Source organism: Candidozyma auris, chromosome 4, assembly GCF_003013715.1.
Source record: "Candidozyma auris chromosome 4, complete sequence".
Taxonomy (NCBI): Eukaryota; Fungi; Ascomycota; class Pichiomycetes; order Serinales; family Metschnikowiaceae; genus Candidozyma; species Candidozyma auris.
In genome coordinates, this window is record NC_072815.1 from 662,468 (window position 1) to 684,843 (window position 22,376).

A 22,376-nucleotide genomic window follows, 5' to 3' on the forward strand; every position below is an offset into this window, starting at 1 on the left:
ATCTACACTGACCTCAATTCACTCGCTTCGATATAATTAATGAATTAAATAATCAAGAAATCTTAACTAGTTGAATATCCAAACTAAAGCTTTGGCTTCGGTAATGTAGAGACATAGTGTGCCGTATCCTGCGCTCTTCTTCTACCTTCGAGATATTCCATCATCTCAGAATAAGTTTGAGGTATCACAGAGGAGAAGGCAGGCTCGCCAGGTCCGTAGCTCTTGGATGGAACATAGAATGAGTAGATAAAACAACCAGATTCTGTGAAGTCCGGAGAATTCAAGTCTCTAATTCTTGTATCGACCTTGACTTGAATTAGCGTTCCTGGTTCCGACAAGAACGCATCGGGGTTACCGGAAATTTGATTCGTAGAAGGCAAATCAAGCGGCGAGTGCTTTCCCTTGGCAACCTTTGTGCTGTGAAGATGCTCAGTGTAAACAACTGTTGACGTCATCGAGAGAACAGATCCGACAGGAACAGGAGCCTTGAATGTAGTTGAGTCTAGGGAGACAAATCTTGCATTAGCGCTGGCAAATGCAGTAGCACCACAGTAGGCTAGTTCAAAGGATTGTCTCATAAGGTATCCCCCGAAAATCATGTATGAGTGTCTGTTTCTATATTGAGGCTGCATTATCAATGTCGAGGTAATGGTGGTGTCTTTCATGAACAGAACATTCTTATTATAGTCCAGGGTCAATTTCTTAGAAGCAGTCCACATGTCGTGAACGAGTCTGTTCTCTTCATCGGTAGGTTGAATTACACCCAGGTTCTTGGCAGCCAACTTCTTTCTTGCATTAAATGACTCTGCTCTTCTGTAATCCAACCATTCTTTTTCGCTGACGGGTAGTAATCTGTTGATTGCAAAGGATTTGTGTGTCATTGGATTCCTAGCAACAAATGTGAAGTTTGCAGTCAAAAAGACATCGTCGTCAGACAAACTGTCAGCCTCAATCTTCTTGGGGACCGAACCTTTGTAGGAATACACCTTGACAGTGATTTCCATAGAGGATCTACCGGTCCAAGTGACCGAGCCAGCAAGAACAAAATTGTAATTCTGAATTTCATCGACCTTCTTGACCATGTAGATCCTGTCAACAGAGGCAGTGACATTCACAGGTTCGGCTGGGGAGCAGTGTCTATAAGCAATTCTTCCTGCCAAAGCGTCCAAATCCTGGAACAATTGGCCCATTCGCAAACGTCCAAAAGCATTGATATAAGTGTCACAGAGCCACTTGTCATCCTTGAAAGGCAACACAAGGTAAGAAAAGGAATCAGCCCTGGTTTTGTCCACAACCTCAGTAGTCTTGGGGTCAATGTACGAGTAAGAGTCGAGAACCTTGCCCTCCGCCAATTGCTTAGATCTTTCCCTCAATGCGTCCATCCATGTTGCAGTGTGGTATTGTTTGCTGAGGTCTCGAGAGTCTGAAATGATGGTTGCAGAGGCATCCGCAGCCTCAGCTGGTACTGTGGAACCAGCCTCGGTATGTTTCTTCATCAGAGTACTCAATAATCTGGGCGCCGGAAAACGCAGAACGGTGTTTATTGAGCGTAAAGGGAGCCTTGAGAACCTTATCATGAAATTTCGTATCGCGATGATGAGAATCTAGCGACGAACTTTCTGGTGATTTATATAGAAGAACTGTTAGTATGGAGCTGTTGGGTTATTCATGGTGTATTGGTGCGGGGCGATAACGTGCCCGGGAATTTTCGGTTGATGCATTGGATGCCAACATCAGGTGTGTGATGAGGGGCAGGAGGGGCTGCGAATTTTGGACCTTTCAAGCTATTCTTGGACTATTCGTGCGATATTCAGGTCTCTCGGAATAATTGAGTCAAGGCGGTGTAATAAAGTTGGAGGGGGGACTCTTCTATTCCCGGCGTTGCACGGGTAGATGGCACAGTGTTCCCAAATATTGACAGCTCGCGAAAATTATCCGTCAGATGGTTACAAAGAGATTGTGAGAGGAGTATTCGGATCCCGGGCTTTAGGAAAGCAGTGAGGTTCGAGTTATAGAAAAATCCCGAACTAACTTAGCACATCTTTTTGCTCTATTGTTGGCTTGAATTTTTTTTTTTTTTTCACAATTGTTACATGATTATTCATGAAGCATGATGTTGGCCCAAGATTTTTGTGAGTAGACATTTTGCACCCGATAGCAAAATCTACACCATTTTTTCGCATGTTTCTACGAGCATACCTAATCAAAATAAAGGCCCAAAATGTAGACTCCCAAAGATATGCATATCAGAAGGCTTAGGCAATTCAACTTAGATGTCCGTTTTGGGTTCCTCTCGAAATTTTTTCCGAGATCTTCAAGCCTTGTATTGGCAAACTTGTACAGTGTCTCGGTGAGAAGTCCGAGAAAAAGCGCCTAGTCCCTTGAAGTGGACACCGCTCATTTCTGCCTGCGGAACTGTACCTCCGGCACTTCCCGCCCCGGTCCTCATCGTTCCGTTGTAAGTGCGCCAAAAAATCAAAAACTACCTATTCCATCTCCAGGTGCCAGCTCGCTTTCTTGTAATTCTTCAAAACCAACCAATTCAACGAGCTTAACATGTCCAAATTGTCAAGCGTCGCTAAGACTTCCATGATGGCCATGAAGGCCAGCGCCAAAAACGCTCTGAGATTGGCTTCCGCTGCTTCTGGAACTAAGACCATGACTGTTAGAGATGCTATCAACTCCGCTTTGGCCGAAGAATTGGACAGAGACGACGATGTGTTCTTGATGGGTGAGGAGGTTGCCCAGTACAACGGTGCATACAAGGTATCTAGAGGTTTGCTCGACAGGTTCGGCGAAAGGAGAGTGATTGACACCCCTATCACTGAAATGGGTTTCACCGGGTTGACTGTGGGTGCTTCCTTGGCCGGCTTGAAGCCAATCTGTGAGTTCATGACTTTCAACTTTGCTATGCAATCCATTGATCACATCATCAATTCCGCCGCTAAGACCTTGTACATGTCTGGTGGTAAGCAACCGTGCAACATCACCTTCAGAGGCCCCAACGGTGCTGCTGCCGGTGTTGCTGCTCAGCACTCCCAGGACTATGCTGCTTGGTATGGTTCCATTCCAGGTTTGAAGGTGATCTCCCCTTACTCCGCCGAGGACTATAGAGGTTTGTTAAAGGCCGCCATCAGAGACCCTAACCCTACTGTGTTCTTGGAGAATGAAATACTCTACGGTGAATCGTTTGAAATCTCTGAGGAGGCGTTGTCCCCTGATTTCGTTCTTCCAATCGGTAAAGCTAAGATCGAAAGAGAGGGTTCTGACATCACCTTGGTTTCTCACACGAGAAACGTTGGTCATTGTCTTGAAGCCGCCGAGATCTTGAAGGACAAGTACGGCGTCAATGCTGAGGTCCTTAACTTGAGGTCCATTAAGCCAATGGACGTTCCAGCCATCATCAAGTCTGTGAAGAAGACCAACCACTTGGTTACTGTCGAGGCTGGCTTCCCTGCCTTTGGTGTTGGTTCTGAAATTTGTGCCCAGATTATGGAATCCGAGGCCTTCGACTACTTAGACGCTCCTGTGGAAAGAGTTACCGGTTGTGAAGTTCCAACTCCATACGCTAAAGAATTGGAGGACTTTGCTTTCCCTGATGCTGAAATTGTGTTGAGAGCATCTAGAAAGGTTTTGGGATTGTAGGTGCAACTTTACTCCTGCCTACGACCCAGATAATCTTAATTGAATAGAAACGCAATCACGTCATTATCATGAAACATATTTGTAGATATAATATTTCACTAGTTCACTAATACAAGGTGTCGCAGAAACGCGCAGGTGGGCGCGAATCGCAGCCATGGAAGATCTTGAAGAATCCCACATCTAGCCGATACCTTATCGCTTTCGTTGAGGTAAACCTTTTTTTTTCATTCAAACAAAAATTAATAGTGCTGTCAAATGGATGTACACAAACGGAACCATTCATCAGGACGCCTGGACGAAGTTGGTGATGAAGAAGTGGGCTTTCAGGCGCCCTTACTGCCGCTTGCACGAACACGTCCTGGCTTTCAAGAAGAGAACGACGGGCTCCTCCCGACATCAATGCCCAATACCAGCAGCAAAACTGCCTCTCACTCATTACCTAGAAAGGATCTTAAAGCATTTATCATACTCGTCATTCTTTACACTCTCCAGGGGGTTCCGGTCGGGTTGGCATTTGGATCGGTTCCATTCATATTAAAGTCCAAGCTTTCATACTCTCAAGTGGGCATCTTTTCATTGGCGTCATATCCCTACTCCCTCAAACTTCTATGGTCCCCAATCGTTGACGCAATTTATAGTAGAAGGATTGGCAGAAGAAAGTCGTGGATCATTCCAGTGCAATTGGTTTCTGGTCTAACTTTACTTTATCTTGGTTTGGTCATAGACGAGTCCATGGCCAATCCGACTCAGAACTTAGTGAGGATTACCACTTGCTTCTTTCTACTTGTCTTGTTTTGTGCTACTCAAGATATCGCCGTCGATGGCTGGGCTCTCACGGTGTTGTCCCCAGAAAGTCTTTCATTTGCATCAACCGCTCAGACTGTCGGAATGAATTGTGGCTACTTTCTGAGTTTCACGGTATTTCTTGCGTTGAGCTCTCCAGAATTTGCAAATAGGTATCTTCGCAAGACTCCTCGAACTTATGGACTATTTGATCTTGGCGGCTATCTAACTTTTTGGGGCTGGATGTACATAATCGTGACTGCAATATTATTTTTTGTACCCGAGGATCCACCACATTTGGCCAGACAAAATCATGAAAAACTTTCATCTGATCATTACAAAAATGAGTCCGTCTATAATAGGCCGGTGGATAAGACCAGGAGATATCTTCAAGATTTGATGCATGTTTACGACTCGATGTATCAAGTATTGAAACTTCCAAATGTGCAAACACTTGTTGTCATCCTTCTATTTGCAAAGCTTGGATTTCAAGTAAATGAAGCAGCTACTAATTTGAAGTATCTTGAGAAGGGCTTATCCAAAGAAGACCTTTCAATAACGGTACTCATTGACTTTCCCTTTGAGATGATTTTTGGCTACTATTCAGGGAGATGGTCATCTGGCAAGAGCCCTTTACGACCATGGCTATTTGGGTTTGCCGGTCGCTTGTTTGCAGCCCTTTTAGCTCATATTATACTTCTCTTCTTTCCCCAAATTGATGGCGAGGGTGTGCCCTGGAAATTGTTTTTGCTAATCATCTGCCAACATCTTCTCAATTCCTTCATGTCAACAATCCAATTTGTATCACTTTGCGCCTTTCATACAAGGATTGCTGATCCAACCATAGGGGGAACGTACATGACGACACTCAACACCTTATCTAACTATGGTGGAACCTGGCCGAGACTCATCATCCTTTATATGATCGATAAGCTCACTTTAGCTAGGTGTGAAGGAATCGTTGAACCATACGAGATTTTGTCAGAGGATATGAAGAAGGAATGCTCTGGCGCTGGTGGTCGTGTTGTCTTCATCCGAGACGGATATTTTCATACAAGTGCAATCTGCATTACATTGGGTGTCGTGATATGGTTTTGGGTGAAGAAAAAGGCCACATATTTACAGTCGCTTCCACAAAGTGCTTGGAGAGTCAACAAAACTGTTAAGTAGATGATGACCACGAGATAGTTATTTAAACAATTCTTAGAAGAAGCTGCGAATTCTAGCATCAAAAGTAATTTCGCGCACCTGATTTTTATCAACTGCCAGCATGATCGAGGTAAACGCTAACGATAGATTGGGTAAGAAGATTAAAGTCAAGTGCTTGTCAGAAGATACAGTGGGTGATTTGAAGAAAATTCTATCAATGCAGCTTGGGACCTCACACGAGAAAATTGTTTTGAAAAAGGGACATCAAATCTACAAGGATCACATCACATTAGAAGACTATGAGGTTCATAATGGATTCAATTTCGAGCTCTATTATAATTAACATCGACCTTCCATGATGAATATAGCAGGAGGCCGTTCTATTATGGTATTGGAAACTGACAGTTGCAGATGCAATGTAAAACACAGAGTGAGAACTGAAATGGGGAGTCGAACATGAAGGCACCTAGAGAAAATACTCAACCTGCTGAGTACGTGCACGGCCATCAAAGTAAGCACTGAAGCTGTCTTTACTTGAGTGCAAATTATCTGGATTTATGCCATTAACACCGCGCCCCTGAAAAGTATCCTCATCGTTTTCGGGAGAAGCCTCGAAGACATTGCAATATTGTCCGGGCAAAACCCCTTGCGAGTTGTTTTTGCGGGCTTCGTAAGAGGAATGTGAGATCTCTAACACGCTGGCCCGATTGCCACACCTGTAGCAGTAGTTTGGAGCGGACCATATTGTGAGGCACATCCCCTGCCAGTAGCTCACAAAACCCTCGTTACAAAGCTGGTGTGCCCTTACTAATTGCTGCAAATCATTATCATGATTGAATTTCCTCATTACATCATAACCAAATAGGTAGCCTGCGCCACGCGGTGACAACTTGAAGTCTGCGATTTCAGGATCAGGGTCTGACCAAACTAGGTCAGCCATGATTCCGTCGTGAGGTACCTCCTTGAACCTGTCTATAGCTCTTATTTGATCAAGAAGTTGGCACGATGGAGAGAGCCCTCCGTGAGTTGCAAATATTTTCCCGTCTATCGTGGCTCCCAAGGGAATGTAGTCGAACAAATCAGTGATATATTGCCAAACTTTCAACGAGCCATTATACTTATTCAACACCTCAGTGTAAAAGCCATAGTTCGTGGTGATCGTTCTTGATTCATGATTTCCCCTGATGAGGAACACCCTCTCAGGATACCTAAGCTTTAGAGCGATTAGGAGTGAGATTGTTTCGACCGAGTAGTAACCTCTGTCGACGTAATCACCTAAGAACAAGTAGTTCGTATCTGGAGGAGAGCCGCCAACTCTGAATATTTCTAACAAATCATGAAATTGACCATGAATATCACCTACTAAAGTGCACGGCGATGTCAAAGCCATTATATTAGGTACTTCCAAGAGTTGGGCTTTTAGTTGATGACATAGCTGCTGAATGATTTCCTCAGGTAAAATCTTTGGCGGCTTTTGATCAAGTAGTTGACTTAGACAGTAGTCGAGGTCCAGGGTTGGGATCGAGAATTGTATCGTCATATACGTGAGATCTAATCCTCTTGTTCGCTTGGACCAGCTACAGGGCTAGGAAGGCCCATACACCTCCTTTATATCGCGTCGGAATAGGCATGCAAAAAACTAGCAGCCCACCTACCAAAAATATAAGGACACATTATTTATACTATGTGTGAATGACGTCTTGTATAGCTTGTGATAACAACGCTAATCCTTCTTCAATGGTTTGATTTGGTATATTCAAGGCGGGGACAATCCTCACCACATTTCCACCGGCAGTTACTACCAAAAGGCCAAGCTCTCGGGCCTTGTTCACCAATGCACCACAATCTAAAGCTGGCTTGAGCTGCAAACCAAGTAACAAACCGCGTCCCCTAACTGATTCCACGTGGTCGGGATATTTAGAACGGATGTCCTGCAACCCATTCTGGAGAAGCTCTCCTTTGACCGCTACATTGCTCAAAAAATGAGCATCGCTGACCGTCTCAACCACATGTAAACCTACAGCAGCCCCTAAGGGATTACCGCCGTATGTAGTGCCATGATCTCCAGCTGCGATTACCTGCGCGACCTTCTCATTTGTCAATACAGCTCCAATGGGGAACCCATTCCCCAAGGCCTTTGCCATCGTGACGATATCGGGGTGAGATTCCTTGGGCAACTCGCAATGAGCCCAAAGTTTAGAGGTTCTACCCAAACCACACTGGATTTCATCATAAATAAGTATGACATCATTTTGAACGCATAATTCTTTCAATTGAATCAAGAATTCTGAGTCAATCACATGAATCCCTCCTTCGCCTTGTATAGGTTCAATTATTACGGCAGCAGTCTTATCCTTGCTGATAACGCGTTTTACAGATTCAATGTCGTGCGGATCTGCGATATGGACTCCTGGTACCAAAGGAGCAAAAGGAGTTTGGTATTTCGGATTCGCTGTGACAGACAAAGCTCCCATTGTACGCCCATGGAAACCATTTTCGAATGCAATAATCTCAATTTTGGAATCACTCTGAGTTTTGGCGTACTTTCTTGCAAATTTAAGAGCTGCCTCATTAGCTTCGGTCCCGGAATTGCAAATGAACACCTTCTGCGCATCATGCATTCCTCCGGCCTCTAGAGTTTCAGCCACGAGCTTATTCGCTAACTCGCTCGCTGGGATGTTGTAGTATAGATTGGAACAATGCATCAAGGTCAGTGATTGCTTTTTGATCACTTCAAAAACCTCGTCATTGCTATGACCTAAGCAAGTTACAGCAATACCCGCTGTAAAGTCAACATAACGTCTGTCATCGAGGCCAAAGAGATATGATCCCTTTCCACGAGCGACGACAAGGTTGGGACGAGCGTAAGTTGCAACGGTGTATGGTTTCGATACGTCGTTAACAAACTGGCCTGTGATCGAGTGATCGTCCTCATCTGCTCTAGCAATTGAGTATTTGCGGTACGAATTGAGCAAGTTTTTGGTCGTGGGCGAAGAAACCGATTTTATAGACTTCAACCCGCTTTTGCTTGTGCTTCTTAAAGTGTTACGAAGCATGAATGAAGAAAGTAATTCTAGAATGTGGGGTGTATGTGTTCTTGATGGAGAATATCTGAAAATTTTTGTACCGCGCTTAGATGACTAATACTTTCCTAATTCGGCCGATAACGATGAAGCTGCATCTCTCCGACTAAACCCGTTCAATATCAATTGTGGTTTCAACAAAGCTGTCCCTTTCAAAAGCTTCCATTGCGTTGCGAAAAATTCGATCTAGTTCAAAAAGCAAACGCGATTCATCGTCGGCACTCCCTCCTTCCATAGCAACTTTCACACCCGCAACATACATTTGATAATCAACTTTGGCAATGTGTAGATGACTTAAGGAGTAGGATGTTTTGAAGCTTTCGAGATCCATTATATGCTCGATAACCGTGCTTTTAAGAACACTATAGTCGTATTCCGTATAAGGAAACGAGATCAAGAGGATCCCACCAAGAGTTGAAACAAGCTTCCATCCAGCATAACTGAGTGTGAAAGCAACCACTAGTGTTGAAGCCTCATCCACATCGAAGTTGAAGTCATTCACCAACGCTTTAGGAGCTAGAGGTGATAGCATCAAAAATGTAGTGTACGATAGCGTAATGATACGCATAGGATTTTTGACCAAGGCCGCTAGAAACGCTATTGCTCTCTCTCTAAACAGAGGACCATTGTGTTCCAAAAAATTTAGAACACCCTCACTTGATTTCAGCTGAGGCTTGGTTTTAGTGTAGTCCGTACCTACCATCATCTTGTAGAGCTTTCCGCTGTCAATGATAAATGACGATGTTAGCCACGTAATGACCAAAACTAGAGACAAAATCACTTCATAAAGTACAAAGGAATTGTGTTTGTCACCAGATTCGTGGATATGGTGTGACCCATGGTCTGTACTATCAGCGGCTTCAACAACAGCAAGCTTTACAATCAACTCCTCTATGAAGTGTGAAATGAGATCACACCCCACCATGACAAGTGAGGTGCTGAGACCAAACCCCATTAGGACCTCAAGTCGTCCGATACCGAATGGATACGTGATAGAGGGCTTCTTCCAAACATCAAAATTTGATAATATAGTGACAGTAGCCAATACAAACGAACCGAGAGAATCATAAAACACGAGATGCGAAAGCGTAGAGAAGGCAGCTTCACCAATCATGGTCCCTGATACATACACTGCGATAGACATCACAAAATGAGAAAATGCTAGAAACACATTGTATCTCTGCACGGTGTCTGCTGATGCCCAAGATTCTGTGATGTTTGGCATGGGATACAGATGTGGCACGAGGTTTTGCTGCAACACTGGATCTGCAATCGAGGCAGGTTCCTGGAAGAAGTTCATTGAGACTGACGAATGTTTATACCTGTGGCCCTTACGATGAGCAGGTTTAACAACCAATGAGGAGTTCGAGCCTTGAGATATATCCTGAGGCTTGAAATTGAAAGGTGTTCTCACAGGAGAACCGCCTCTTGTCGAGGCGATGTTTCTAACAGGGGACTGTGAGCCTCTTCTCGATGATCTAGAGCGAATTGGCGACGTTGACCTAGACCTCGGTTTACGATGCTCTGACTGCTGAGGCGAAAGATGAGGTGTATAAATAGATCTATCAAGATACTGGAATGAATTTCGTTTCTCCGATTTCAGTAAGCTCATGTTTGCGTTTTCCTCACTCAATGCAAAGTTCATTGCATCACCCACATACAACGACTTGGGCCTTGGTAAATCAGAATAATTCGAAGTTCGAGTTCGATGTTGAGCTGATGCTTGTATCACTGGAGAGGACGATAATCTAGGAGAGTTAACATCAGTAGGGGTGATCGAGACTTTCCTTCCCTCCATCGAATGGTTGCCTAAAGGGCGATCCCCCGCCGATGCGTTGGAGAGACCCAAGTCGTCCAGAAAAGCTGTTTTTGTTGAGGAATCGTAAACGTTAATCGAGTCGCTTGAAAAATTGTTACTCAAGAACGATAAATCGGGAACCATCTTGTTGGTCCACGTAGAGGAGCCTGTTGAATCTTCGACATGGGCGCTATCTTTCTTCAGGCTCGCTTGAGCATTTGATTTCGTAGGATGCAGATTAAACAGCATGAAGCCTGAATACATCTGCTTTGGCGAGGACAATCTTTCTCGTTATGATATGTCCTTACTAGGTGTTGTGGTACAGCAGTGCGCGTCATATTCAACGATTCTTTGCACTACAAAAATCATTTGCATTACACTAAATAAAATGCCATGACCAAAGAATCAACGTGGATACAATACTTCAGTTGAAACTCATAGAGTTCATAAATCTCTCAAAAACATTTTATTCATGCTGCATTTCATGATAAATCTCACACCGACAAACATAATTCGCAGTGATTGATCTTCAAGCCGTGCGTCATGGCTCATTTTCCTTAGTAGTATAAGCCCTAAATAATGCTAAATTAACGCATCCATCGTTAATACCAACTCCAGTATTCTCTATGAGCTGAAAGCTTTTGATCGCGAAGGGTAATCGAACGACATTATGACGATGCATCTCCCCAAATGGGCTATCAAAAGCGGATGGATGTCCTTTTGAACACAAAAAAAGGTTCTTCTGATTCAAAATGTTGACGTCCCCATCACTTCTTAATTCATCTTCATCAAGAGTGGAAGCACAATCTGCATAATAGCGGAAGGATTCTTCAGGCCCGACATGCTTCACAACGACAGGGTCTCGAATATCGAGAACTGCGAAGGCTTTGGCAAGTTTCTCCTTGACATCATTTTGCTCTACTTTATCCGTAGCAATTGAAGGTGCTGTTCGAGAAACTTTTGAAAGTTTGACTTGATTGTCAGAGGGAGCGTTATTGAGGACCTCATCATCATTATCCCTAAACATGAACTGCTGCATGAAAGAAGTTCTGAGTGTATGAAGCAAATCATAAAGCAAAATTCGTAGACGCTCATCCGTAGTAGAAATGACTTCTGAGTTGAGCAAGCTCACGAGTAGAGTTAGAAATTCAAAAGAGTTCGAATAGCTGTTCAGCATTACCTCCGTCAAGGTCTCAATTCTGATAATCACAATTCTTAGATACGTCGAAATTTCGCCCAGAAGTTCACCCATCTTATCCGTTGTCTTGCCAGAACAATCAACTTTCTGGACTATATATTTCAAGCATTTTAACAATTCATCAAAATGAGCTGCCGACGTTTCGATTTTTTCCTGACTGTTGATACGGAATTTTTTGAAGAAGTCGTTTAGCATGCTTAAGCGAGCGTCGTAAACAATATTCGATGATGAGGACATGGACGACAGCAAATGGTTGAAGAAAATATTCTCCATTTGCTTGAAGATTTCAAGTCTAACATTCCAGTGACAAAGATTGAAGAGCTCACCGAAGTAGGAGTTATCCACAGTCAAGTACGACTTCGAACCTTTTATGATCAGATCAAGAACAGCTTTCAAATCACAATCTTTGCTTGTGAGCAAACTTAGCATACCCTGTACCATAGGAAGATTGAATTCATTTATTTTATCCGAGAGCCTCCCAATATCGTCAATCGTGATTACTGGAGGCGAAACTTTCAACAAAGTGCTCAATATAACACAACTCTTTTCTTTTCCAAGCCTTCCACACATGTAATCGACCGTTCGTTTTGGCTCTAGAACAATTAAATCGTAAACGCTGTCTTCCTCGATGAATGAAAGTTCTTTGCTCCTAGAATGCTCATCTATAATAAATTTGAGTAAAATGGCGTGATGCTTTGTTTTAAATTCGAAGAATGCCAATGATAGTAGGACTGATAAGAGATAATCACCCAGATCCAATGACGTGAGCTTCAGGAGGATGATTTTTTTGGCTTGTGGAACGTTTAAAGTAAGGATATCTGAATCAAATCCATCCAATAATTGAAATAATGAATGTATGGTTACAATCTCGAAAGCTATAACGAAAGTCATCAAGGATGATACTCGTTTTTCGCATTTCAGCTCCAAAACATCTTTTAGCACTTTAACAAACTCGTGAGTAACAAGTTCCGGATCTGACTTCAATGTGAGTCGTCTCAAATGTTCCAAAAGCTTGTAAAGATGCAATTGACTCACTTCATGTGGGCCGAAGGATGCGAGCTCAAGTAAAGCTCTCACTTTGGCATTAAGCAGGTTCATTTTCATTATTTCAACCACACATGAGCATTCCTCCTTTATTTCTGCAACGATATCACCTAACTCAATCTCTTTAAGAGGCATGAGGTCGCGAGATGCCAACATTTCGACTTCATGAAGAGTAAGGTCAGCACTGTGAATGTCCTCATCATTCACAGGCGACTTCAAGGTCATCGAAGTGGCCCTCTGATCGAAGCCATACACGTAGCTTCCCTTCTTTATTGGGTCTGATGATTGAAAGTGCTGCTGCTCAGGGGTTCTTTGAAGTCTGCGGCAAATCAAGATCCAAAGTGGCCTAAAATCAAACATATCGGACTCTCGTGAAAGAAGATCCTTGTATGCTTGAAGGAAGAGGCTGAGAATCTCCGAAAATGTTGAGGTAGCACAAACTGAACCATCAGCCAAAGACTCGAGGAGACCAGTATGCCTTAAAATAAGTTTTCCAAGAAGATACAAGGTATCCATGTAGAAAATGATAATTTTGTTTTCATTCTTCAAGAGAAATCTAACAAAGACTTTAAAAAAGGCGGTGAGGTTGCAAGTACTAGCATAGAGAGTGTAAAGCCTTGCTATGATCGGGGGACTGATGTGAACCAACCTAGATGACTTTGATATGAACGCTTTTAACTCAGACGTAAACCAATTGATAACAAGAAATTGTAGCCCCGTACTGAGTCCCTCAATGTGTCGCAAGATGTGCTGAAACTCCTCACATTCATTCTTCAAAATTTTGTCCAAATTATCTTCGCGTAGCATTCTTGTCGTGTCACTGAAGATTTCAGAAAAGTTAAGGTCATTCTCCGTCCACTTTTTAAGAATGCGGTCGCATTGACGATTATTAAGAACGGGTAGATTTTTAAGAAGTAAAAGATGGAGTTTTGCGTGTTCATTTACTTCTTCAGCCTCATTGAGATTAGACGTTTTGGGAGACAGATAGAAAATTCCGCTAGCTATGAGCTTCCTTAAATATGCAGAAATTGTGATCACCTTGAGTTGATATAGCTCGTTAAAGAGAACATAAAGATTTTTGAAACGTAGTTGAGTTGGCGGAATCTCAACCAAGTTGAAAATACACTCGAGGATATCATTCTCTAGGGAATTTCGAATGGATGTGCTGTTCTTACCCTTTTGTTGAGTAATTATAGCTTTTATCGAGTTGCATACTATGAGAATCCTTTCTTTTGCCAAACCCATATCTCTAAAAGAGCTGACACACCACGAAATCACAGCGTATAGCCTAATGTTACGCCCATCAGAAGAACGGCATTCACTTAATGATGGTAGAAGCGAAAAGGGGAAAGTATGCTTGAATTTATGGCGATCAAGCTGCTCCACAAGCTTGAGAACATCGTCGCTTGACCTATTAAATAAAGCATATTGACGCTCTATACTCAGCTCGGCCTCTTGAGTCATATCAGTAACAGTAGTCCTCTCACCACACAGATCGTGGGAGTGAACCACCAAGCTTTCATTTCTGAAATCCATCAACACGAGTGCTCTCTCGAGAACATCTCGCTGCGTCTCATCACTATATACATCCGAGTCCCGAATGATGCTAAGCAATACATCCCCGAGAACGGTCCAAGATGATGGAATAATGAAGGAATCTGACTTTTTCAAGAATAACTCAACAATCATACCCCTAATGAAGCTGAGGGATTCTGATTTTACTTGGCTTGAAAGCACGCAAATTCTCGACACTCTTTTTGAATTTACTGGTAATTTGCTTATAATGAGGTAGTTCAAAAGGAGAGCGTCGGCCAAATGCTTGCAAAGAAAGTCTTCTAACATGATGTCCTTCCAAAAGATTTTAACGAGAGATAAAGCGAGCAAGATTTGGCCAACATCATAGGATTGGCCGCCCAATGATCTAAGGACGGTGTCCTCTTCTTCTTCTGGTTCGCACTTCACAAGTTCAAAAAGATCACTCACCTTTATACTTCCCACATGATGATCCTCTTTAAGAAGTCGAAGAACCAAGGACAAGAAGTAAGGCTTGTCCACAAGGTCTTCGATGTATACTGCCAGAACATAGGCAATGAGATAGTCCATTCGCTCTTTATACAGCGTTTTTGCCTCATGAGATGTCAATGCCCCGATTTCTCTCGAGAATTTCAACATATAATCAGCCACTTGCTGGGTCCATTCTCGAAGCCATCGTCTTTCGATAATCTGAAGAGAACAGACTGACTGACCAATACCTGACTGAGAACCGCTGTTGTTCTTCACATGTGATTTCTTCTTCATCAGTATGATTTCGCTGTAGAGTGTACATTTCGTGAACCATATAGCTCGTGGTATGGGAATGTTCCGGCTGCACATTGCATCAACAAGAACTTTGTTTCTAATCCCATGGGGAATTTTGGCTGAAACGATGTGAAGCGGTACGTTTGGATCAGCCAAATCTTTGAGCCATGCATCTTTCTTCAGTGCAGTCAAAGTTACACGCGGTGGAAGTCTAAAGGCATAAGAGCACGCCCTGATTGTGTTTATAGAATCATCTCGAGCTTTATATGAGCTCGTCAAATGCTGTGATAGTTCGCGTAAAATCTTATTGCAGTTCTGAGAGGACGAGAATAGTGTTTCCTGAATCAAATTGCGGGCTGAGTAATACTCATTGGACACTTTAGAGCTTTCAAAGAAGCCCTTATTAAGATAGCCCAGATTCTCCAACTTTTGCGACAGATCCTCACCGTCTTCCCACGGACAGTAATCTGGATATGTCTTCTTCGAAAGTTTGTCATCAAGTGGATACACTGACGTAGCCGGCCTCGGCATATCGTACTTCATGGCCATAATTGAATCCTTGATAGTTGTGGGATGAGAAGGCCTTGGACCTCCTGCTACTTTGGTGGACTTGGGTTTTGCTTCAGTCATGACATGGCAGTTAAAAGGTGCTGTGTTACTCACAAATCAGCTGCATACACTTTTTATCACCAATATGCAATAGCGCAATCTATCAGCGCGCCAAACTATGAAAGTAGAGAATGAATCATCTTTTATTGATTCGAGTTCTTTTATCTATGAAAAAAAAATCATTGAATTGGGTTTCTTGTCTTGATGTCTGAATTGATGATATACAACGAAGCCTTGCAAGGCAGAGACAGTGACAAAGGTCATTTGTGCACAAATAGATGTATATCATTAAAGTAAATGTTTGAATTTTAGTTTCAAACTTTCACCAATCGTCATCATCTTCGTTCTCTTCCTCGCTATCATTACCAGTCGCACCCTTACGCTTCTTTAAGGCGTCAGCAAGAGATCCCGCTAAATTGACATCACCACTTTTCTTTGCCAACAATGCGTCAGCTAGACCATTTCCGAGGCCTGCTTTTGAGTTCATTGGAAGGCTGGTTTGCACAACGCCCAGGTTTGATTCGATTTCATGATTAGGTTGTGATGATGGGACTTGTGATGGTGAGGTACTGTTGAAGAGATGTGACGGAGGGTCTACCTCCGTCATATAATCCATGGGAGACCATCCTTCCGATGTTTCATTTAGATCCTTGACAAGACCCCATTTACCGTTTATACTTACCACGTAAACGACGCTATCTTTCACAAGCGGAACAGAGCCAGCGACGGAACCATCATAGTCGTAAAGTACTTTGTAAGTCGCATATTTAGGCTTCAGGAGAGGTTGGTGGGATTGCGATGTAGGGGGGACAGGAGGAGGGCAAACTTCACGCTGTTGCTCGGCTTTTGAAGCCGTATCGTGAACTATTGATTTCTTCGCGGGTGGCCGTGGTGCTGCAGATTTCTTGACGGGCCTCGCTGGTGGTGCCTTGGTATGCTGCTGAGAAGTAGAATTGAGTTGAGCTTGTGAATGAGAAGCTTGTGCAATTCCAGGTGGTGCCGGGGGCGGCCTCTTGTGCTGCTTCGTGATGGGCGTTTGATTTTGAACAGAAGATTGTGAATTCTGTGAATTCTGGTAGGCATAGGCTGCAGCCAGTTTCAGGAGAGAATCACCATGATAGGCATTTGAATACGATGTTGATTTCACATTTCGGTTGTAATACTTGCTGTAATCAACTTCGGTAGCCTTCAGGCGCGGTCTCTTAGGGTTGCGACTCGATGAAGGAAGCCCCTCGCCAACCTTGATGCTGCCAGATTTGTATGTGTCAGATTTGCCAGATGAACTATCGACAATGATTTTGACTGTATGATACTTGCCCGGCTTTTTCTGATACTCGATAGTGGGGCCTATTTTGACAGAAATACCCCTGTTCAAGCGTTTCAAATGGGTAACGAGCTCGGTCTTGAAGTCCAAATTGATGAATATGTCCGGAGTGGCGGCAGTCGCGTTGTGCAAAGAAACGGCCACCCAATTATCCAGAAAAGTTGACAATCCCACATAGTTGATCCCAGAAACAGGAATTGTGAATTCCTTTTGCAATTTGAGTCGCTTATCAATGACCACTTCAGAGATCACATATAAATTGCTTTTTGTTAGGATAAATACCCTGGGTAACCTCCTCGACGATCTTCCAAACTTTGATAACAAAATTTCGCCGTTCGCGGAGAAGATTACAAACTCATTGATGCCTGCTTGATTGAGTATGAAGCGGCCGTAGCCACTACTATCATTGCATCCAAGATAATCCCCCATGAATGCTCGAGAACCCAATAAAGACATTCTTCTTCTTTGCTTCCGACCAGCCAAAATGTCTGTTCCCTCGTCACGGAGTTGCTCATACTTGTTACCGTGCTTCTTGATTCTCCATGCGGCCTGGATAACCTTGGCCGCGTCCTCCTTTCTCTTCACATATCTCCTCCAGGCTCTTTGTATACGGGCCGCCATGTTATGCCAATATTTGTCTCTCATGTCCTCTAAGGCAAACAAAGTTTCTGGCGTTTTGATGAATACCTTTGTAGTTCCCATTTGATACTCACTTGGAGGAATGTGACACGACCTTAGGATTTCCTTCACAGCAGAAATGTCGTCCCCATTCCAAATATAGTCTCCAGCATATCCAGTCTTGGGTGACAAGAGGTAGAATCGTTGAACAAACTTGTCAAATGTTGTTCGGTAAGCAAATCCTGCTCTCCGAATCCTTACATTCTCCTTAAGACCGAGATACTTAATTTGATGCAACACTTGCTGATTGTCGTATTCTTTGGGACGCTTGGTCTGGTTGGGCTTGATAGTTCTGATGTATGATGGTTGACATTGCGATAATGTATCGACCAAAGCATTCGCACTTTTCTTAATCTTATCAGAGGCTGTATCGGGTCTCTTTTTGCTGTCCGTTACTGCAGCTAGAAGACTGGGAGGGAAAAGATCTTTCTGCACGAAGGAATTGCCAGAAGTTGACAAAACCTCCAAGAGATCGCGCAACATATTGTCCTTGTTTTTATCCGTCATTCCCGAGACCTCGTATGTGACATCGCCAGCGTAATGTTTTATGATGAATTTACCTCTCCTATCCTCAAAATGCTTGTTGCTAGCACCAACCATACTCAAACGTTGAGCGAAAACTTGGTCGGCAGCATCAGAATCAGCATGCGCTGTCTTGATGGAGTCGTTCAATGCAGCGAATAAACCTGGCTGGGGCCGTGTTGCCTCAATCAAGTCACAAACAACTTTGTTGTTGAAATAATCGATTGGAGTCCATTTAATCTGCTCCTGAACATATTCTTCTTGCTCAGCTTTAAGCGTCAACTGAATGAAGATCTGTTGCAACTTCTCATTGACATAGTTGATGCATATTTGTTCGAAAGAGTTTTGCTCAAAAATCTCAAATCCGTAGATATCCAAGATACCAATAGACTTTTTCTCGAACTTCTGTAAAGGTTCCTTTAATGATTGATTAACCCTCTCCACAATCCATTCGAAAAGATTGTTATAAATGCCTTTGGCTAAAGCATCGCGCACAGCAATTGCTTGGACAATATTTAGAGGAACATGATAAGTTGAACCTCTTCGCATGCCATGTGACGTTTCAATGATTCGTTCCACGATTGATTTTTTTAAGAGCTCAGAGTCGACCTGCAATAGATAAGCCACAAAATTTGTCACATTTTCGTCCCTAACAGCGGCATTTCCTTCTTCGTTCTCGACGAACGATATGTTTCCAATCCACAAAATCGCAGCTAACATTCTAAAAATATCATCCTGTTCCGACTCAGACAATCCAATGATATCCATTGCACGCAAAGTTTCGTTAAAATCATGCCCATCATCGATACCATCAGCTGTTGTACATTGAGCGGCTGATGTGTAGATGTATGTCTCCGGACCTTGTATGCCGTAATTTTGTTGGTACTTTGGCGGACAATGCTTCGTAAACTGGTAGAATATATGAAAATTTCTCTCATTTGTGATTTGTTGAACAACTCTTTGTTTTTCCAACAAATAGTTTGTAATATGTGCCGCGATTGGTTGGTAGGTCTGAGGATTAAAGAAAATTTCAAGGTACTTCCCATGTCTAGAAGAGTTATTATTCCTTAACGTCTTTGCACATCCAAATGACTCTAAGAGCGGATTTGTAGCGAGAACCATGTCCTTGATCTTTGATATCCCTGAGGAAGAGGTAGCAGAATTCACCTGATCATCCACCGACACGTTGGCAATATATTGCATTATCTGCTTTGCTGCCTCTGTTTTACCAGCACCGGACTCACCCGATATAATCACACACTGGCTATCTCCGTATGATTTTAAGTTGTAATACATAGATTCGGCGATCGCATAAACATGAGGAGGAACCTCCAATCTATTTTTGCCCTTGTACATGTTTAGTGTCTGTTGGGTGTAAATACCAAGGTCTTGAAAGGGGTTTACTGAAATCAACACATGCCCAATATATGTATATATAGTTCCATTCATGAACCGCTTATGCAAATTCTCGTTGATGGATTCATCGGAAATTTTCGATAAAAGGGTTAGATCAGAAACCCCGACTTCCTTCTTCTTGTGCAAGTCAAATTCCGCCTTTTTTATACCTGCCCTAGCCGGAGCCTCCTGCTGTTTGGCTTTAGAGCGGCCTCCTCTCTTTACAATAGCCATAGTCGAGAATCGGAAAATGAAGGTAACTTAGTAGTGGTCAATATTCGCCAACTTTCCAGCTTGGTGCGCAAGGTAAGATTTTGAGTAGTGTACATACCACTGATCTTAGTAGCTACGTCACACTATTGGGTTCCCGATGTAAGCCCGAAGTCATTGTCGAGGCGCATGCACGTCCATACATCACGATCAATCCCGAAGAACCGATGTCTTGCTTTTTTATATTGCAAGCTGACTCCCAAAATTTAGCTTGACCACAACCTGATCATCTTGTCCTTTCCACCGGAAGCCACCTTTTTGCCATCTAAACTCCAATCGACAGAATACACCTCATCCGAATGTCCAGGAAGATCAGTCACGAGTTTCCTTGATTTTACGTCCCAGACTTTCAAAGTTGTGTCTTTTGAACAACTGACTAAAAGTCTGTTATCCGCTGACCATGCAGTTTGGTAAACGGCAGCAACGTGGCCTCTAAACGTACCCAAGAATTTTCCTGTTAATCCATCCCAAAGCTTGATGGAATTATCGAATGATGAGGATACTATATATCTGCCATCCGGTGAAAAAGCGACATGATTAACAAGCTTCTGATGCCCTGTCATTCTGCACACGGGTTTGCTAGACTTTAATGGTTCCCAAAAGTACATGGTGAAATCATCGCTTGCTGTCACTAAGCGCTCACTAATCGATCCTCCCACTTTTTCAACCTTCTCATACGCTTCTTTTGCCCTCTTTCGCAATTCTTGAGCAGAAACTGTTTTCGGAGTTTGCCTCGAGGATTGATGATCGAATCCTCCTTTACGAAGAACATAGTCTGTGGATAAGGATAAATGGTTCACCCAATGTGCGTGGCTTTTAAGTGTTTGAATGCATTTGCCCATAGCGTCAACGTCCCATGCTCTAATTGTCTTATCATGAGATGCACTGTAGATGATATTGGATCCAGACCAGGCAACACAAGAAACTGCATTTGTATGACCACTCATGGTATATAGACAAATTCTTCTGGTAGAGTCCCAGACCTTTACTGTTCCATCTTTGGATCCTGTGGCAAGCCTCGGCTTCTGACCCTCATCAACAAGGTGGAGAGGTTCCCACGCAATACTTGAGATCCACTTGTAGTGACCCAAAAGGGGCCCTCCTAAAGCTTCACCGGTGTCTGAATCCCAAAGTCTTACTGAATTGTCCATTGATCCTGTAGCAATCATTGTCCCACAAGGAGAATAGCTCACACATAGAATCCAACTTGAATGTCCCTGCAACTTCTTAAAAGGAGTTTGTGTATTGCAGTCCCAGATTCTTGCTGTAGAATCACCGGCACCGGAGCACATTCTGCCGGAATCATTTGGTGCAAATTGGCAACACAAAATGGTAGACCCATGCCCGGCTATAGCATTGTTAGATCTAGTAATGGGCCTTACTTTGAATACCGTCTGAGGAGTAAAGACAATTGTCATGAAATCCTCCGCTGACTTGTGACCAGGCTTTAAGACCGAGTGGTAAAGATCATCTACGATATCGACGAGCTCTGTCTGATTATTACTTTGAGTGCTCTCTTTGAGCAACGCAAAAGAATATGGTGTTGGATCGTCAGAATCTTTGTTCAAGGTGTTTAACAATTCCTCAAGTTGCTTCTCAGTTATACCTCCCGGAACTCTAAGGGATCCTCCTACCATCTCTCCACTGTCAGCGGCCTTAAACCGTATGAGAACATTAGGAACGTCATCGGGTATTATTTTTGCTTCCTGAGATTCTTGAAGCGTTTTCTTTTGTCGTTTCGTCGGAGGAGGTATTACAGTCGCCATTAGAGATTTAAACAAACTTGAGAATCCTTTTTGGGGCCACCCAATGCTCATCTCGACCTGCATGAAGCATTCTTTACTCTTGTAGAGAACCTGCCACTGTATAACTTAATAAGGTAGATAATAAGAACTGCAACTTCGCTAAACTGACTCTGATATGGAATAATCATGAAAGACAAAGGCTGTTTGCACAATAAGGACGATCGTATAGCGAATAACTCAGACTTGGTCCATTCTTTTAAGTCGTCTGTTAAAGACCCCTAAAAGCTTGATTGGATCATTAAACCGTTTTATCTACTATAGAGAAGTCTTTTTACATTCTTTTTATGAGCGGAAAAAGAATTTTATGAATCCGAACCCTGATTATGTCTGTACGATGTCCTCAGCACCTGTCTTCTCTCGAAAGTGACATCGTGACGAAACTATGCAAAGAAAACGCTAATTGTTGACTCAATATTATTTTAGTCACTCAATCACTATATCCATAGTTTTAGTTTTGTTTTCAATCCAAGTACATGAATGTAGAGCTTTTTCGGATGTCACACTTAACGGAACTGCACGTACGCTTACCCTTATCAATTGTGGGGTTGCGCAAGAGGTCCTATCCACCATAAATATCATGCAATTCAGTGATCTTCCGGTCGATGTAATATGTCTCATAATCGAATATTTTGACTTTGATAGTTTAGAAGAATTGATTCGAATGCTGGCCTTCAATCCGAGTGGAACTCTTCATAAGGTCGCTGTCAGCATCAAATACTCTAGGATACTTGTTACCAACGAATGGCAAAACCTGTTGAGATTGCTCCCAAGGGCT

The 22,376-nt window shown here is 43.0% G+C and overlaps 9 protein-coding genes across 9 annotated transcripts; 2 read left to right on the forward strand and 7 right to left on the reverse strand. All coding sequences in view use genetic code 12, as the record gives it.

The window, feature by feature from the left end:
* Window positions 1-83: 83 nt before the first annotated feature.
* CJI96_0003995 (uncharacterized protein) lies at window positions 84-1,496 on the reverse strand (the record flags this gene model as incomplete). Its single annotated transcript, XM_029037228.2, has 1 exon — window positions 84-1,496. The coding sequence occupies one exon, from the start codon at window positions 1,494-1,496 to the stop codon at window positions 84-86; it is 1,413 nt and encodes a 470-aa protein (XP_028888284.2).
* Window positions 1,497-2,556: 1,060 nt separating this feature from the next.
* Window positions 2,557-3,645, forward strand: PDB1 (pyruvate dehydrogenase (acetyl-transferring) subunit E1 beta; the record flags this gene model as incomplete). The annotated part of the gene is made up of 1 exon (XM_029037229.2): window positions 2,557-3,645. The coding sequence occupies one exon, from the start codon at window positions 2,557-2,559 to the stop codon at window positions 3,643-3,645; it is 1,089 nt and encodes a 362-aa protein (XP_028888285.1).
* A 255-nt stretch (window positions 3,646-3,900) lies between these two features.
* CJI96_0003997 (uncharacterized protein) lies at window positions 3,901-5,598 on the forward strand (the record flags this gene model as incomplete). The annotated part of the gene is made up of 1 exon (XM_029037230.2): window positions 3,901-5,598. One exon carries the CDS (start codon window positions 3,901-3,903, stop codon window positions 5,596-5,598), a length of 1,698 nt encoding a protein of 565 aa, XP_028888286.2.
* Window positions 5,599-6,043: 445 nt separating this feature from the next.
* PPG1 (putative serine/threonine-protein kinase) lies at window positions 6,044-7,117 on the reverse strand (the record flags this gene model as incomplete). Its single annotated transcript, XM_029037231.1, has 1 exon — window positions 6,044-7,117. One exon carries the CDS (start codon window positions 7,115-7,117, stop codon window positions 6,044-6,046), a length of 1,074 nt encoding a protein of 357 aa, XP_028888287.1.
* Window positions 7,118-7,259: 142 nt separating this feature from the next.
* ARG8 (acetylornithine transaminase) lies at window positions 7,260-8,633 on the reverse strand (the record flags this gene model as incomplete). Its single annotated transcript, XM_029037232.2, has 1 exon — window positions 7,260-8,633. One exon carries the CDS (start codon window positions 8,631-8,633, stop codon window positions 7,260-7,262), a length of 1,374 nt encoding a protein of 457 aa, XP_028888288.2.
* A 133-nt stretch (window positions 8,634-8,766) lies between these two features.
* On the reverse strand, window positions 8,767-10,707 carry CJI96_0004000 (Zn(2+) transporter; the record flags this gene model as incomplete). The annotated part of the gene is made up of 1 exon (XM_054702155.1): window positions 8,767-10,707. One exon carries the CDS (start codon window positions 10,705-10,707, stop codon window positions 8,767-8,769), a length of 1,941 nt encoding a protein of 646 aa, XP_054558130.1.
* Window positions 10,708-10,999: 292 nt separating this feature from the next.
* On the reverse strand, window positions 11,000-15,628 carry SRB8 (Srb8p; the record flags this gene model as incomplete). The annotated part of the gene is made up of 1 exon (XM_029037233.2): window positions 11,000-15,628. One exon carries the CDS (start codon window positions 15,626-15,628, stop codon window positions 11,000-11,002), a length of 4,629 nt encoding a protein of 1,542 aa, XP_028888289.2.
* Window positions 15,629-15,929: 301 nt separating this feature from the next.
* MYO5 (myosin 5) lies at window positions 15,930-19,760 on the reverse strand (the record flags this gene model as incomplete). The annotated part of the gene is made up of 1 exon (XM_029037234.2): window positions 15,930-19,760. One exon carries the CDS (start codon window positions 19,758-19,760, stop codon window positions 15,930-15,932), a length of 3,831 nt encoding a protein of 1,276 aa, XP_028888290.2.
* A 242-nt stretch (window positions 19,761-20,002) lies between these two features.
* On the reverse strand, window positions 20,003-21,562 carry CJI96_0004003 (uncharacterized protein; the record flags this gene model as incomplete). The annotated part of the gene is made up of 1 exon (XM_029037235.2): window positions 20,003-21,562. One exon carries the CDS (start codon window positions 21,560-21,562, stop codon window positions 20,003-20,005), a length of 1,560 nt encoding a protein of 519 aa, XP_028888291.2.
* Between the last annotated feature and the right edge of the window lie 814 nt (window positions 21,563-22,376).